Source organism: Microcaecilia unicolor, chromosome 10, assembly GCF_901765095.1.
Source record: "Microcaecilia unicolor chromosome 10, aMicUni1.1, whole genome shotgun sequence".
NCBI classification, from domain to species: domain Eukaryota; kingdom Metazoa; phylum Chordata; class Amphibia; order Gymnophiona; family Siphonopidae; genus Microcaecilia; species Microcaecilia unicolor.
In genome coordinates, this window is record NC_044040.1 from 72,313,768 (window position 1) to 72,328,491 (window position 14,724).

Here is a 14,724-nt window from a genome sequence, read left to right on the forward strand (position 1 = left end):
ATAGGGTGGTTTACAAATCCATATTGGAAATGACTTTCACTTATGTTGCTAAATGGTGGGATGTGCATCCTTCAAGGGGTTGCCATCAATCCAATTACTTAACCTGGCTTTTTCAGGATTTGTTTTGCAAGTTGTAGTTCAGGGGATTTGTCCCTCTTTTTAGTGACTGAGATGCATTGATCTATATTTTGGTACCTGTGGCATACAAGCATCAATTGTAATTGTAATTATATTGGTTCTGACTGCTGAACACATGTGATAGTTAAAATAAATTGTTCCAATAGCTAAAAATTGGTGAATCAAACAGCATGATTCCCTATCTCAGTGGTCTTCAATAAAGTTGGGGCCATTTTGGATTCTAATGAACTATTGAAGAGCCACCAAATACCTTCCCATTCGGTGCTACAAAACTGCCTACCAGTGTGTGTCAATGACGTCCATTCCCACCAGCCTGCTTTGAAAGGCTGTGGGCATTTCCAAATGCATTCTTCTTTTGTTTATTGAGACATGCCTTGTCCTTCAAGCATGTGGCCTTTCCTCCATCCACTTTCCCCTCTGTCTTAGCCTGGGAAGAGAGACAGAGTAGCAAACAAACAAACAAACAAACAAACAGACAGTGAGGGTTGCCCCAGAGGTTTCCAGAGGCCACCATTGGCCCCAGGGCCTTGCATTTAAGAACACTGCCCAGATACAACAAACAGTACTTACCACTATGAGGAAAAAAAACATGCAGGTCAGGGAAAATCCACTTGTATATCCCAGATAGCCTAAAAGAATTAAAATGATCCAAATTAGTTTTTCAATTCAACACATTTACTGAGTATAATTTGCAGTGCCAGATTTTGGACTTTTAAGTGGTCGATGTAATAAAGTGTGCAAAGGTTTGTGAAGGCTGAGTGCAGATTTAGCGTATACTTTTCTGGGCACAGATGCAAAAAACAAAAACAAAAAAGGGTTTTGTGTTAGGTACCAGTACACAGCATATTTAAAATCAATGGTATTAATCCTATTAACTAATCCACATAGAGGCAGGGAAGAAGTGCACAGAAGACAGAAAGGCTGAATACCCCATGGAGGCTTTAAAACTATGTCTAGAGAGGTATAAAAAGGTTAGCCTGTTCTTCTGTGGTCATGTTCATACAAATTTCCTGCTCGTTTCTTCTCTTAACTGTAAGCATGTAAGACCCTCAACTTGTGTTCCACAAATAGCTTAAAAAAATTAAAAAAACAAAACTGAAGGGGGAGTGTGCTGGCTGCATAGTTCCGAATAAAAAAAAAAAAAAACTACACCACTGTTTGCACATATATCTGTTTGTGTGCTGGAATGCTATTCTGTGCACGAAACTTGTGATGGCGCAAGTGAACAACACTTCTGCTATGGCTATTGCTACTCTCCTGGAAAAGGTATGCGTAACAGGAAGAGTAAAAGAGCAGAATAAAGTAACATTCTCATTATATCATCCACTCCCTGAACTTGCAGGCCTATGCGTTTTTCTTCTTTTTAAGAATCTCAGCATCCCAGCTTGTATTTCACGGAGCAATCATTTTTCACCAGGCAGCTGTGCTCTGCCATTAGAATTTCCCATTAAGTCCATCTCCTGCACTGCTTGACTATTACATGATTTGCTTGGGTTCTTCTTTGTTAACCATCAGATAAAGATTTCTGACCACACATACACACATCAATGCATGCTTGCAGGGCAGGCTATATCTGTTTGGCAATATAGTTAGATAACATTTTTAAGAAGTGAAAACAAAGGGAAATAAACTAAGACTAATAACCATTATAGGCTGATCACAGATGTCATACCTTTCTTTTTATATGAAATGAAAAAATGTGGCTCTATGGGAAATTCTTGTCTCAATGATTTGTATTGCACCTGATTTCAAGTCCTGCACATTAGATGCAGTTTCTTAGAGTTTTATTTTTGTATGATTTTCTTAGTGCATTGAAAGAAAACAGTATTGAACGGTTTTTCATTGTTATTAGGGATTTCTACATTTTAAAACAAATTTCAACATGGCTGAAATCCACCTTGGACTCTATTGGTTAAACAAAGTACATATCAAATATACAGAATAAGGAAATAAGAAAACAGCCACCAACCCCCACAAAAAAACAAAAAAACAAACAAACAGGAACTTAATGGGAGAAAAAGTGATAAAAATTGCATGTGTCTCTTACGATACTATGACTTCATATCCACAAAACGGCTCTGCAATGCTTCCAAATCATGTGTGTGCTGCTAATTAGGTAAACCTTTCTTGCTAAAAACAAACCTCAAGTGGGCCGAATGCTCAAGTCAAGTGGACTACTTGTTGAACACCCTTGCTGAAAATAATGTATTGCTTATCATACAAATTTTTGCACTGAGAGAGTATAAAACTCAGAGATTGTAATTAAATAAGCAAGTCTAACCTGAAATTTACATAACTTATTCTACCAAAAATAAACATGATCGCAGCTAAAAGACCAAATACATCCATCTAGTCAGCTCATTTGCTCTTCCTGCTGTAATATGCAGACCTGTCTTTTTTTTTTTTAATTTGAAAATTTTTATTAGACACAACTTAAAGAACACAATATAAGGCTATGCTGCCTTCAACATTAAGAATAACATAAAACAGTTTAGTTACATCTCAGTGTATCATCAGTTTTAATATTTTTTTTTTCCCCCTCCCCCCCCCTCCCTTTCCCACCCTCCCCTATTCATTACTGTCCACTTCTTGGTTGTATCCCCTGTTTCTTACATTGTGTTAGACCATAATTTCTCCAATTGAGTCCACTCTTTAGCATCAGGTTTGTATTTACCCAGTCTCTTATCAGTCAACTGTTCCAGGCCTGCAATATTCTTGATTCTCATCTTCCATGATGCAATAGTGGGGCCAAGGCTTTGTTTCCAGTGAGCCGCAACTTCCAACTTTGCGGCTGCCAACCCCAATCTTTTAAGCCTCCTTTGCCATTTCTGACCCCTTTTGTTTCCCCAACCTAGTAAGCACCATTTTGGCTCTGTTGGAAATTGTGTGTCCAGAATGTGTGTCAAATGCATGGTAACATCCACCCAAAATGATTGTATATACAAGCATTCCCACCATACATGTATAAAGCTACCTATCCCGTCCTTACATCGCCAACATTGGTCAGATGTACTGGGATATATTCGTTTTAATCTGTCCGGCGTGTAATACCATCTACTTAGAACTTTGTAAGCATTTTCTTTAATTAATACACAAATAGATGCTTTTTTCACCTCCATACACACCCTTTCCCATTCCTTCACACTCAGTTCAATATTTAGATCTCGCTCCCACACTGTCATATATGGTAATTTCTTCATTTTGTCTCCCCTTATATATCTATATAGCCTGGATATTCCCTTCTTTCCTCCCTCCAAGGTTTCCAATATGTTTTCCAATACCTCTCTTTCACGTGGATCGGACTGCAACCACCCTTGTCCCTTCATGAAATGCCTAACTTGTAAATAAGCATAATGGTCAGAATCTGGCAGTCCGAATTTCCTTTGAAGGGTTACAAACTCTCTTAACGCCCCTTCCGACATAAGGTCCCTGAATCTTTTCAGTCCCTTTCGATTCCACTCTCGAAATACCCCTCCTTCTCGCCCTGCGGGAAACTCAGCTTCTTGCCTAATATATGCTAAGGTAGAGGTTTTTACCCCCTTCTTAAACTTGTTCTTTAGTACATCCCAGATATGTTGCAAGTGAGATATGAATGGATTATTATGTCCCTGTTGTGAGTTATTCATCTTTACAGATCCCCACACTCCTCTTTCCAAGTTACACCAAGATATTAAGTCTTGTTCCAGAGTCGCCACAGGTGATCTATGCCCTTTGCTCCATTCCGCCACCTGTTTCAACTGCGCTGCTTGATAGTACCACAATACATTGGGTAGCCCCCTTCCTCCCTCCTCCACCTTCCCCCACATAATTCTTTTCGATATTCTAGCCCGCTTGCCCCCCCACGCAAACCGAGACAAATCAGCTTGTAATTTATTTAGAGCTGCTGTGGGAACTTCCATCGGCAATGTTTGGAATAGAAACAACATCCGGGGAACCAAGTTCATCTTTATCACCGCTATCCTACCCCACCATGATAACAGTCCGTTTTTCCACCTGCTCATATCTGTACGCAGTTCCCGGAATAACGGAGCGTAATTCAATCCATATAACTGTGTGATATCCCTTGAGATCCGAATTCCTAAATATTTAAAATTATCTCTTGCATGCCTGAAGGGAAGTCTATGCAACAGTGCTTCCAACCCAATTTGAGATGTATTGATATTCAAAATTTCAGATTTATCGTAATTTACTTTAAATCCTGACAACTCTCCGAAAGTTCGAATCTCACTACAAATGCAGGGTAAAGACTCTTCCGGATGACTTACATAAAAGAGAATATCATCAGCAAACAAAGCTATCTTGTGTTCCCCTGTTCCCGCTTGAAATCCTCGTATCAGTGTTGTCTCCCTAATCTTCTGTGCAAACGGCTCAATTGCTATAGCGAAGAGCAAAGGTGAAAGTGGGCACCCCTGTCTAGTTCCTCTCTGTATCTGTACCTGATCTGAATATCCCCCATTGACCTTTATCCTTGCCATCGGTGCTGCATATAATCCCTGGAGCCAAGTTAAAATCCCCGTACCAAATCCCATGACCTTTAATACCTCCCATAAATAATTCCACTCCACACGGTCAAAGGCCTTTTCTGCATCAGTTGTTAATAGCACCATATCTTCCTCCCGTTGCTGTGCCTCCCATATTATGTTTAATGTTCTCCGAATATTGTCAGCTACTTGCCTTTTGGGTATAAAGCCTGATTGATCCGAATGAATTAACTGGGGTAGAAATGTATTAATTCTTTCGGCCATTACCTTAGCCAGTATCTTAATATCAATATTTATTAAAGAGATCGGTCTATACGAGCCACATTGTGTTGGATCTCGACCTGGCTTAGGGAGGACCGAAATCCCCGCTTCATACATACTCTTCGGTAACTTCCCTGTTCTAAAACATGCATTTCCCACCCTCCCTAGTACCGGTCCTACTTCCTTTCCCATCAACTTATAAAATTTGGCCGTGTATCCATCTAATCCCGGTGCTTTTCCCCCCTTCAAGCCCTTAATTACTCCTTCTATCTCTTCTATCGTAATAGGTTTATCTAAATATTCCCTCTGATATTCCGTTAGCTTTTGTAGGCCTAACCCTTCCAAATATTGTTGAATTTCTACCTCGCTGACTCTCGTTTCTTTGGCATACAGGGCTGAATAGTATTGCGCAAATCTTTCCCGAATCTCCTTATCTTGGTGAGCTAACTGGTCTCCTACCCCCTTTATCTTGGTGATTGTATTGCTTATCTGTTGTTGTTTTAAACTTCGTGCCAGCATTTTCCCTGCTTTATTGCTATACTCAAAATACTTTTGTTTTATAAGTTTGCGATGATATTCCATTTGGCGCAATTGAATCCGTTGTAGCTCTGCCCTGCATTCTTTCAGTTCCCCCCATATGCCCTGATTTCGTCCCCCTTGATGTTGAGCTTCTAGAGTGACTAGCCTTTGTCGCACCCTCAACTCCTGTTGCTGTCCCTCTCTCTTACGCTGACTACCTTTCCTAATTAAATGCCCTCTCACCACCACCTTTAGAGCATCCCAAAGGATCCCATCAGAGATTTCCCCATTATCGTTATGTTTTAAGTAATCTTGTATCACTATTCTAATTTCTTCACAAGCCTCTGCAGTGTCTAGCAAGGATTCATTTAGTCTCCAAAAAGTATGTCCCCGTTCTCTCCCTAATCCCTTCCAAGAGATCCAAATAGGTGCATGGTCTGATGCATGGATGGTTCCTATACCCGAATCCCTTACCTTACCCCATAAATTACGGGAACTCCAAAGGATATCTATCCTAGTATAAGTACGCTGTGCGTGTGAAAAGAAGGAGTAAGTCCGTTGCCCCGGATGTTGCATCCTCCAAACATCAATCAAATCTAAATCCTTGACCATTCTCAGAAGCTTGGTCGTATTTGCCTGACCACTTCCCCTCTCACCTTTAGAGCGATCCAAGTCTGACAGGGCCCAGTTAAAATCACCCCCTAATATTATATCCCCTGATACAAATTGGAGCAGTTCCAGCCTTAAAGCCTCAAAAAATGCACCTTGCCCCTCATTAGGAGCATAAACATTAATTAATGTGATTGGTTGATTATTTACTTTACCTTTAATCGCTATACATCTACCCTGGCTGTCCACATATGTTTGTTCATGAACAAAGGCTACTGTATCTTTTATATAAATTGCCAGCCCTCCCTTCTTCCCCCCTCTGGGGTCAGCCTGGAAAAATCCAGTGCCCATATTTTTATATTGTATTAGTCTTTCATCTTTCTTTTGAATATGAGTTTCTTGCAACATTACAATGTCCCAATGCATTTTCCTGATTTCCCTATATATAATACTTCTTTTCTCAGGGGTATTCAAGCCATTCACATTCCATGATCCCACTGTTATCCCACCCCCCTCCCTACTCCCCCCCTGCCCCTCCCCTCCCCCATTAATTCCCCTCGACTGGCCTCCAAGCTTAGATGCCAGTTAGATCCCTAAGGAAGTGTCGTTCCGATGGGGTTTTCATCATCAATTTATCTTTCATGTCCCCCCTTACCCATAATCCTCCCTCTCGTCTAATCCCCCTTTTAATCATAGAAAACAGAAATAGGAAAACATTCAATATTTCTTAACATAACATCTCATATAACACATTGTACATAGTACCAGTTTTAGGTCCGGGCTTTTGCCCTGGAACCAGTAGCTTTTCAAGTCTCGGCATCTCTCTCTTGCCCTCGGTCCTCATATGTTGGGCTCCTTCTAATGTTGCCTCTGCTTTGCTGTTTCCATCCCCCCATTCCTTTGACGGGTTTGTCTTTTTGGGAGCTTTGAGGTGTCGCTGTTACTTCTGGCAAGTCCGTACATCCTAATGATGCCAATATTTTCCATGCTTCTTCTATTTGCAGTATTCTCTTTGTTTGGCCGCCCACTGATACCAGTATGCCGCTGGGATACAGCCATCTATATCTCAGGCCAGCCTTTTGCAGATATTTAGTGATATCTTTAAAGTCCCGCCTTTTTTGTAGAGTTGCTCTCGCCAGATCTTGAAAAATCTGAACTCTTACATTGTTCCATTCCACTTCCCCCATAGCACGTGCTTTCCGCCATATTGCCTCCTTAACTTGAAAATCATGGAAGCATACAATCAGGGGCGTATCTGAACTGCGGCGGTAGGGGGGGCCAGGGCCAGAGAGGGGGGGCACATTATAGCCCCCCCCCCCCCGCCGCCGCCGCCGCCATTGCCGATCCCCCTCCCCCCAGCCGCTGCCATTGCTAACCCTCCCCCTCCGTTGCTCGCCTACCTTCGCTGGCGGGGGACCCCAACCCCCGCCAGCCGAGGTCCGCGTCCTCCTGCCGCTGCCGGCTGCCTTTGGTCCTTTCATTCTTCCATTGAAGCTGGCGCCGACGAAAAAGTTTCTTTTGAATCTGACGTCGCTGCACGTTGCACGTTGTACGTGCAGGACGTCAGACTCAGAAACAATTTCTGAGTCTGACGTCCTGCACGTACAACGTGCAGCGACGTCAGACTCAAAAGAAACTTTCGTCGGCGCCAGCTTCAATGGAAGAATTAAAGGACCAAAGGCAGCCGCCAGCGGCAGGAGGACGCGGACCTCGGCTGGCGGGGGTTGGGGTCCCCCGCCAGCGAAGGTAGGCGAGCAACGGAGGGGGAGGGTTGGCAGCGGTAGGGGGGTCCAGGGCGAAATCTGCGGGGGCCCAGGCCCCTGAGGCCCCACGCAGATACGCCCCTGCATACAATTATGTCTCTGGGGAGGTCACTCCTCTGCGGTCCCAAACTTCTGTGGGCTCTATCAATTTTTATTGTGGGCCCTTCCAGCATTTCTTGGGGATCTTTTCCTTGATTCAAAATATAGGCACAGATCTCTTTTACAGTCTTCTCTACATCCTTATATTGAGATTCTTCCGGCAAGCCTTTAAAACGTAAATTACTCCTTCTGGAGCGGTTTTCTAAGTCCTCTATTTGCTGCTCTATATTCAATCTCACTTGTTGTTCCGTATTTACTTTCTTTTTTAACATTTTTAATTCTCCCGCCATTGCCTCTGTTCGCTCCTCGGTCTCAACCATGCGCTGACCCATATCTTTTACCTCTTCCCTGAGCTCTGCAACCGCCGACTGTATGCTTTTCCTGGTGTTGATCATCTCCGATTTGAGCTCTTGAAACCATCGGATGATTTCGCTCCTTTCCATCTCGGTATCCTCCATATCGTTATCGGGTTCTTCTTCCTCAGTCGGCGCCATTTTAGCTCCGCTCTGCAGTTGGGCCACGCTCACTTTTTTAACAGCCCGCGGCGAATCCGCCGAATATTTGTATTTCGCCAACTTTTTTCTAGCCGCCATACGCTATTATATTCCGTTTTCAGCGGTCGCGGGATTAATTATCTCGCTTTTATCATAGGGTAGACACTCTTTTATGGCTGTAACCCGCGGAGCTCTACACTCTGGCTCCCGACTACATCGGTGACGTCACTTCCTCTCATGCAGACCTGTCTTTTATTTTAATTTAAATTTTCAGAAATACAATTTGCACATATTAGAACAAAGGAGAAATAGCAAACAAATGTTTATAGTAACATGGTGGCGGCAGTTAAAGACCTGAATGGCCCATCCAGTCACACATTATCAATTTATGATTAAATCTGAGTTTTTAAATGTTTAATCACCACACATTCCTGGACATCTCATACAATATACTATATAATCTAAAAGACACTTTTATTTTAGACTAATATCCTTAATACTGTAGCAAGTATTAAATTATTGAAAAACTCAAAAGCAGTAAGATGGAGTCAGCAGTCCAGCAGCAAGAGGGGTGCTATCCAGTCTTTTGCATTGAGTGTCACATGTATGATTATCCCCCAGTTGGTGAGATGTCATATGTGTGTGCCCGATGCAAAGAGCTCCTAGCTCTTAGAGAACGTGTCCGTTCTCTTGAGGCTAGAGTAGCAGACTTGGTGGATCTGAGGGAGACAGAGAGGTACATAGAGGAGACCTACAGGGATGTTGTAGAGAAGTCCCACCTCCAGTCTGGTAGCCTTTGTGCTACCTTGGAGGAGGGAGGTCTCCTAGAAGTAGAGAATTAGCCTGGTGAAGTAGGAAGTACTTCTGTAGCCAGGACCTGCCCACCAGGGGATGTACTATCCTCTCACACTGAGGATATGTCTCCAAGTGCTGCCCGGGAGGGAAAGGTTAGGACAGCTGTTGTAGTTGGTGATTCGATCATTAGGCATATAGATAGATGGGTGGCTGGTGGACGAGATCGCCTGGTGACTTGCCTGCCTGGTGCGAAGGTGGCGGACCTCACACATCACCTAGATAGGATTTTAGATAGTGCTGGGGAGGAGTCAGCTGTCTTGGTATATGTGGGTACCAATGACATAGGAAAATGAGGGAGAGAGGTTCTGGAAGCCAAATTTAGGCTCTTAGGTAGAAAGCTGAAATAGAGATCCTCTAGGGTAGCATTTTCTGAAATGCTACCTGTTCCACATGCAGGGCCCAAGAGACAGGCAGAGCTCCGGAGACTCAATGCGTGGATGAGATGATGGTGCAGGGCTTTAGATTTGTTAGGAACTGGGCAACATTCTGAGGAAGGGGGAGCCTATTCCGAAAGGATGGGCTCCACCTTAACCAGGGTGGGACCATGCTGCTGGCATTGGCATTTAAAAAGTAGAGCAGCTTTTAAACTAGAAATGGGGGGAAGGCCGACAGTCGCTCAAAAGCGCATGGTTTGGGATAAGGTATCTTTCAAAGATAATCACCAAAACATGGAAGGTAGGGTATCCTGATAGTGAAGTTGCAAAAGAGACTGTAGTAGATCAGGTGTCCTTAAATAAAAATCAGACAAAAGATTGCAAATTAATACTGTCAAGTACTGAGCATGATGTAAAAAGGAACAACAAACAGTTTGAAATATCTATATGCGAATGCCAGGAGCCTAATAAATAAGATTGGAGAGCTAGAATATATTGCACTAAATGAAAAATTAGATGTAATAGGCATCTCTGAGTCCTAGTGGAAGGAGGATAACCAGTGGGACACTGTCATACCGGAGTACAAATTATATTGTAGTGATAGGGTGGATCGAATTGGTGGAGGAGTAGCATTGTATATTAACGAGAGCCTTGAATCAAATAGATTGAAAATTCTGCAGGAAACAAAACACGTCTTGGAATCACTGTGGATTGAAATTCCATGTGTAAAGGGGACAAGGATAGTGATAGGAGTGTACTACTGTCCACCTGGCCAGGATGAACAGACGGATGCAGAAATGTTAAAAGGAAATTAGGGACGCAAACAAACTGGGCAACACAATAATAATGGGTGATTTCAGTTACCCCGATATTGACTGGGTAACTGTAACATCGGGACACGCTAGGGAGGTAAAATTCCTTGATGAAATCAAGGACAGCTTTATGGAGCAGCTGGTACAGCAGCTGACGAGAGAAGGAAAAATTCTAGACCTAGTCCTTAGTGGAGTGTATGAACTGTTTATAGTTTATATTCTATTCTTTTAGACAATTTATCATGCCTAAAGTTTTTTACCCATTACCTCTTATTTCTTATTATGAAAATGAACTCCCTTACTTGAACACCTAACCTATTTTGTCTCCTCCACCTTAACTATGTATTTCTGTTTTCCGAAATTGGTGATCACCATTACAGAACAATTGTAAGCCACATTGAGACTGCAAATAGGTGGGAAAATATGAAATACAAATGCTACAAATAAATAAATAAAAAAGGTGCGGGAGGTAATGGTGCTGGGGCCACTTGATAACAGTGATTATAATATGATCACATTTGATATTAGCTTTGAAGTATACATAGGAAATCAAATACGTTAGCATTTAACTTTAAAAAAGGGGATTATGATAAAATGAGAAGAATGGTGAAAAGAAAACAGAGGAGCGACTGTGAGGGTCAAAAATTTACATCAGGCGTGGATGCTGTTCAAAAACACCATCCTGGAAGCCCAGGCCAAATATATTCTGCGTATTAAAAAAGGAGGGCGGAAGACTAAATGACAGCCGGCGTGGTTAAAAAGTGAGGTGAAGGAAGCTATTAGAGCTAAAAGAAAATCCTTCAGAAAATGGAAGAAGGAACCGACTGAAAATAAAAAAACGCATAAGGAATGTCAAGTCAAATGCAAAGCGCTGATAATGAAGGCTAAGAGGGACTGCGAAAAAAAAAAAAAGATTGCGTTGGAGGCAAAAACACATAGTAATTTTTTAAAAGGTATATTAAAAGCAGGAAGCCGGCAAAAGAATCGGTTGGACCGCTAGATGACCGAGGAGTAAAAGGGCGATCAGGGAAGACAAAGACGTAGTGGAGAGATTAAATGAATTCTTTGCTTCAGTCTTCACGGAGGAAGATTTGGGTAGAATACCGATGCCGGAAATGGTATTCGAAGCTGATGAGTCGGAGAAACTTAATGAATTCTCTGTAAACCTGGAGGATGTAATGGGGCAGTTCTACAAACTGAAGAGTAGCAAATCTCCTGGATCAGATGATATTCATCCCAGAGTACTGATAGAACTGAAAAATGAGCTTGTGGAGCTATTGTTAGAAATATGTAATTTATCCTTAAAATTGAGCGTGGTACCGGAAGATTGGAGGGTGGCCAATGTAACGCCGATTTTTGAAAAAGGTTCCAGAGGAGATCCGGCAAAATGGTAGAGACTATTATTAAGAACAAAATTACAGAGCATATTCAAAAGCATGGATTAATGAGACAAAGTCAACATGGATTTAGTGAAGGGAAATCTTGCCTCACCAATCTACTACATTTCTTTGAAGGGGTGAACAAACGTGGATAAAGGTGAGCTGGTTGATATTGTGTATCTGGATTTTCAGAAGGCGTTTGACAAAGTACCCCATTAAAGACTCCAGAGGAAATTGGAGAGTCATGGGATAGGAGGTAGTGTTCTATTGTGGATTAAAAACTGGTTACAAGATAGAAAACAGAGAGTAGGGTTAAATGGTCAGTATTCTCAATGGAGAAGGGGTCTGTGCTGGGACCGTTGCTTTTTAACATTTATACATGACCTAGAGATGGGAGCAGTGGCATAGGAAGGGGGGCGGGAAGGGCGGTCCGCCCCGGGTGCACGCGCTCGGGGGGTGCCGGCCCCGCTGGTTCCCTGCTCTCTCTGCCCCGGGTGACATTAGCCCTCGCTACGGCACTGGATGGGAGTAACTAGTGAGGTAATTAAATTTGCTGATGACACAAAGTTATTCAAAGTCATTAAATCGCGGGAGGATTGTGAAAAATTACAAGAGGACCTTACGAGACTGGGAGACTAGATGTCTAAATGGCTGATGACATTTAATGTGAGCAAGTGCAAAGTGATGCATGTGGGAAAGAGGAACCCGAATTATAGCTATGTCATGCAAGGTTCCACGTTAGGAGTCACAGACCAAGAACGGGATCTAGGTGTCGTCGTTGATGATATGTTGAAACCTTCTGCTCAGTGTGCTGCTGCAGCTAAGAAAGCAAATAGAATGTTAGGTATTATTAGGAAATGAATGGAAAACAAAAATGAGGATGTTATAATGCCTTTGTATCGCTCCATGGTGCGACCGCACTTCTAATATTGTGTTCAATTCTGGTCGCCGTATCTCAAAAAAATGATATAGTGGAATTAGAAAAGGTGCACAGAAGGGCGACGAAAATGATAAAGGGGATGGGACAACTTCCCTATGAGGAAAGGCTAAAGCGGCTAGGGCTCTTCAGCTTGGAGAAAAGGCAGCTGAGGGGAGATATGATAGAGGTCTATAAAATAATGATGGAGTGGAACGGGTAGATGTGAAGAGTCTGTTCACGCTTTCCAAAAATACTAGGACTAGGGAGCATGCGATGAAGCTATAGTGTAGTAAATTTAAAATGAATTGGAGAAAATTTTTCTTCACTATATACCAATACACCGCAAGATGAAGCACTTAATAATATTCTAGAAGCATTACTTCGGGATGATCGCCATAGGTGACAGCCAGTTGAATTTCTAACATCCCTAGCTGAAATTGCTTTAAAAGAAAATTTTTGTTTTGATAAGACTTATCATCAAGCAAGGGGTACCACTGGCACCGTCTACTGCCAATCTCTACATTGCTGGTTTTAGATAAGGTTTTTCAAATGTGTCAGTACAGCAATCAGTTAGGGGTCTGCAAAAGACACATTGATGTCTTTATAATTTTGAAGGGGACAGAAAATGATTTTTGCTATCCGTGATTGGATTAACAGTTTAAACTGCAATTTGATGTTTCAACTGAATTGCAGTAGAGATAGAAACATAGAAACATGATGGCAGATAAAGGCCATACGACCCAGCCAGTCTGCCCATCCTCTGTAACCCCTAATTTTTCGTGTTCGTAACCGATCCCACATGTTTAGCCCATGCTTTTTAAAATTCTGGATCAGTCCTAGACTCCACCACCTCCACCGGGAGGCCATTCCACGCCTCCACCACCCTTTCTGTGAAATAATACTTCCTTAGGTTACTCCTAAGCCTGTTCCCTCTTAACTTTGTCATATGCCCCCTCATTCCAGATCTCTCCATTTGAAAAAGGCTCTCTTCCATTTATTATTTATTGCATTTGTATCCCACATTTTCCCACCTATTTGCAGGCTCAATGTGGCTTACACAGTTTGGTTATGACAATCATTCCATGATATCAGATACAATTAGTAATGTACAACTTCTATAACTACCCTAATCACTCCCTCCCTTCTTCTTTCTTCCCTTACTTAATCGCTACACATTACTAATTGTACCTAATATCCTGTAATGACAATGTTAACAAAACTATGTAAGCCACATTGGGCCTGCAAATAGGTGGGAAAATGTGGGATACAAATGCAATAAAATAAATAAGTGAGGGAAGAAAGAAGGAAGGAAGGAAGGAAGGAAGGTGTTAGGCTGGATAGAAGGTGGACTTTAATAACTGGGTGAATTGGTGAGGTAATTTTGAAAGGCTATGGGTTCTCTTTGTAGGCCTTGTTGAAGAGATGTGTCTTCAAAGATTTGCGGAAGTTGGTTATTTCGTCAATAGCTTTCAGGGCTGTAGGTAATATAGGTAATGTACAGGAAGAGAGCCTTTTTCAAATGAAGGAGAGCTCTGGAATGAGGGGGCTTATGACAAAGTTAAGAGGGAACAGGCTTAGGAGTAACCTAAGGAAGTATTATTTCAGAAAAAGGGTGGTGGTGGAGGCGTGGAATAGCCTCCCGGTGGAAGTGGTGGAGTCTAGGACTGTTCCAGAAGATAGGATAGCTTTTCTTGACATTTTGATTGTTAAAAAGAATGGTAAGTTAGTGACTGACATTTATAGAAAACTGACCGATGTGAACGAATTACTACTTTAAAATCTGAGAAACAATTTTTTGTACTTAATGTCTAATGATATTAAAATTGAGGAAATATTGGTGATTACGTCAGTGGATACATTTTTTGATAAGGAATTGATGATTACATAAAGAAGTAGGACTATGAAGGATGTTCTTGCTTCGACAGCATTCAGCAATAATTCAAGATCAGGAGTGAGAATGTCATAGGGACATTATCCATAAATTCGCCACCCTTTCTGTGAAGTAGTATTTCCTCAGATTC

The 14,724-nt window shown here is 42.1% G+C and overlaps 1 protein-coding gene across 1 annotated transcript in view; it reads right to left on the reverse strand.

The window, feature by feature from the left end:
• SLC38A1 (solute carrier family 38 member 1) overlaps nucleotides 1-14,724 on the reverse strand; it is a 220,795-nt gene that overhangs the window by 44,358 nt on the left and 161,713 nt on the right. The window contains exon 9 of the mRNA XM_030216384.1: nucleotides 709-767. Within this exon, the coding sequence (XP_030072244.1) occupies nucleotides 709-767 (59 nt within the window). The remainder of the gene's footprint in view (nucleotides 1-708; nucleotides 768-14,724) is intronic.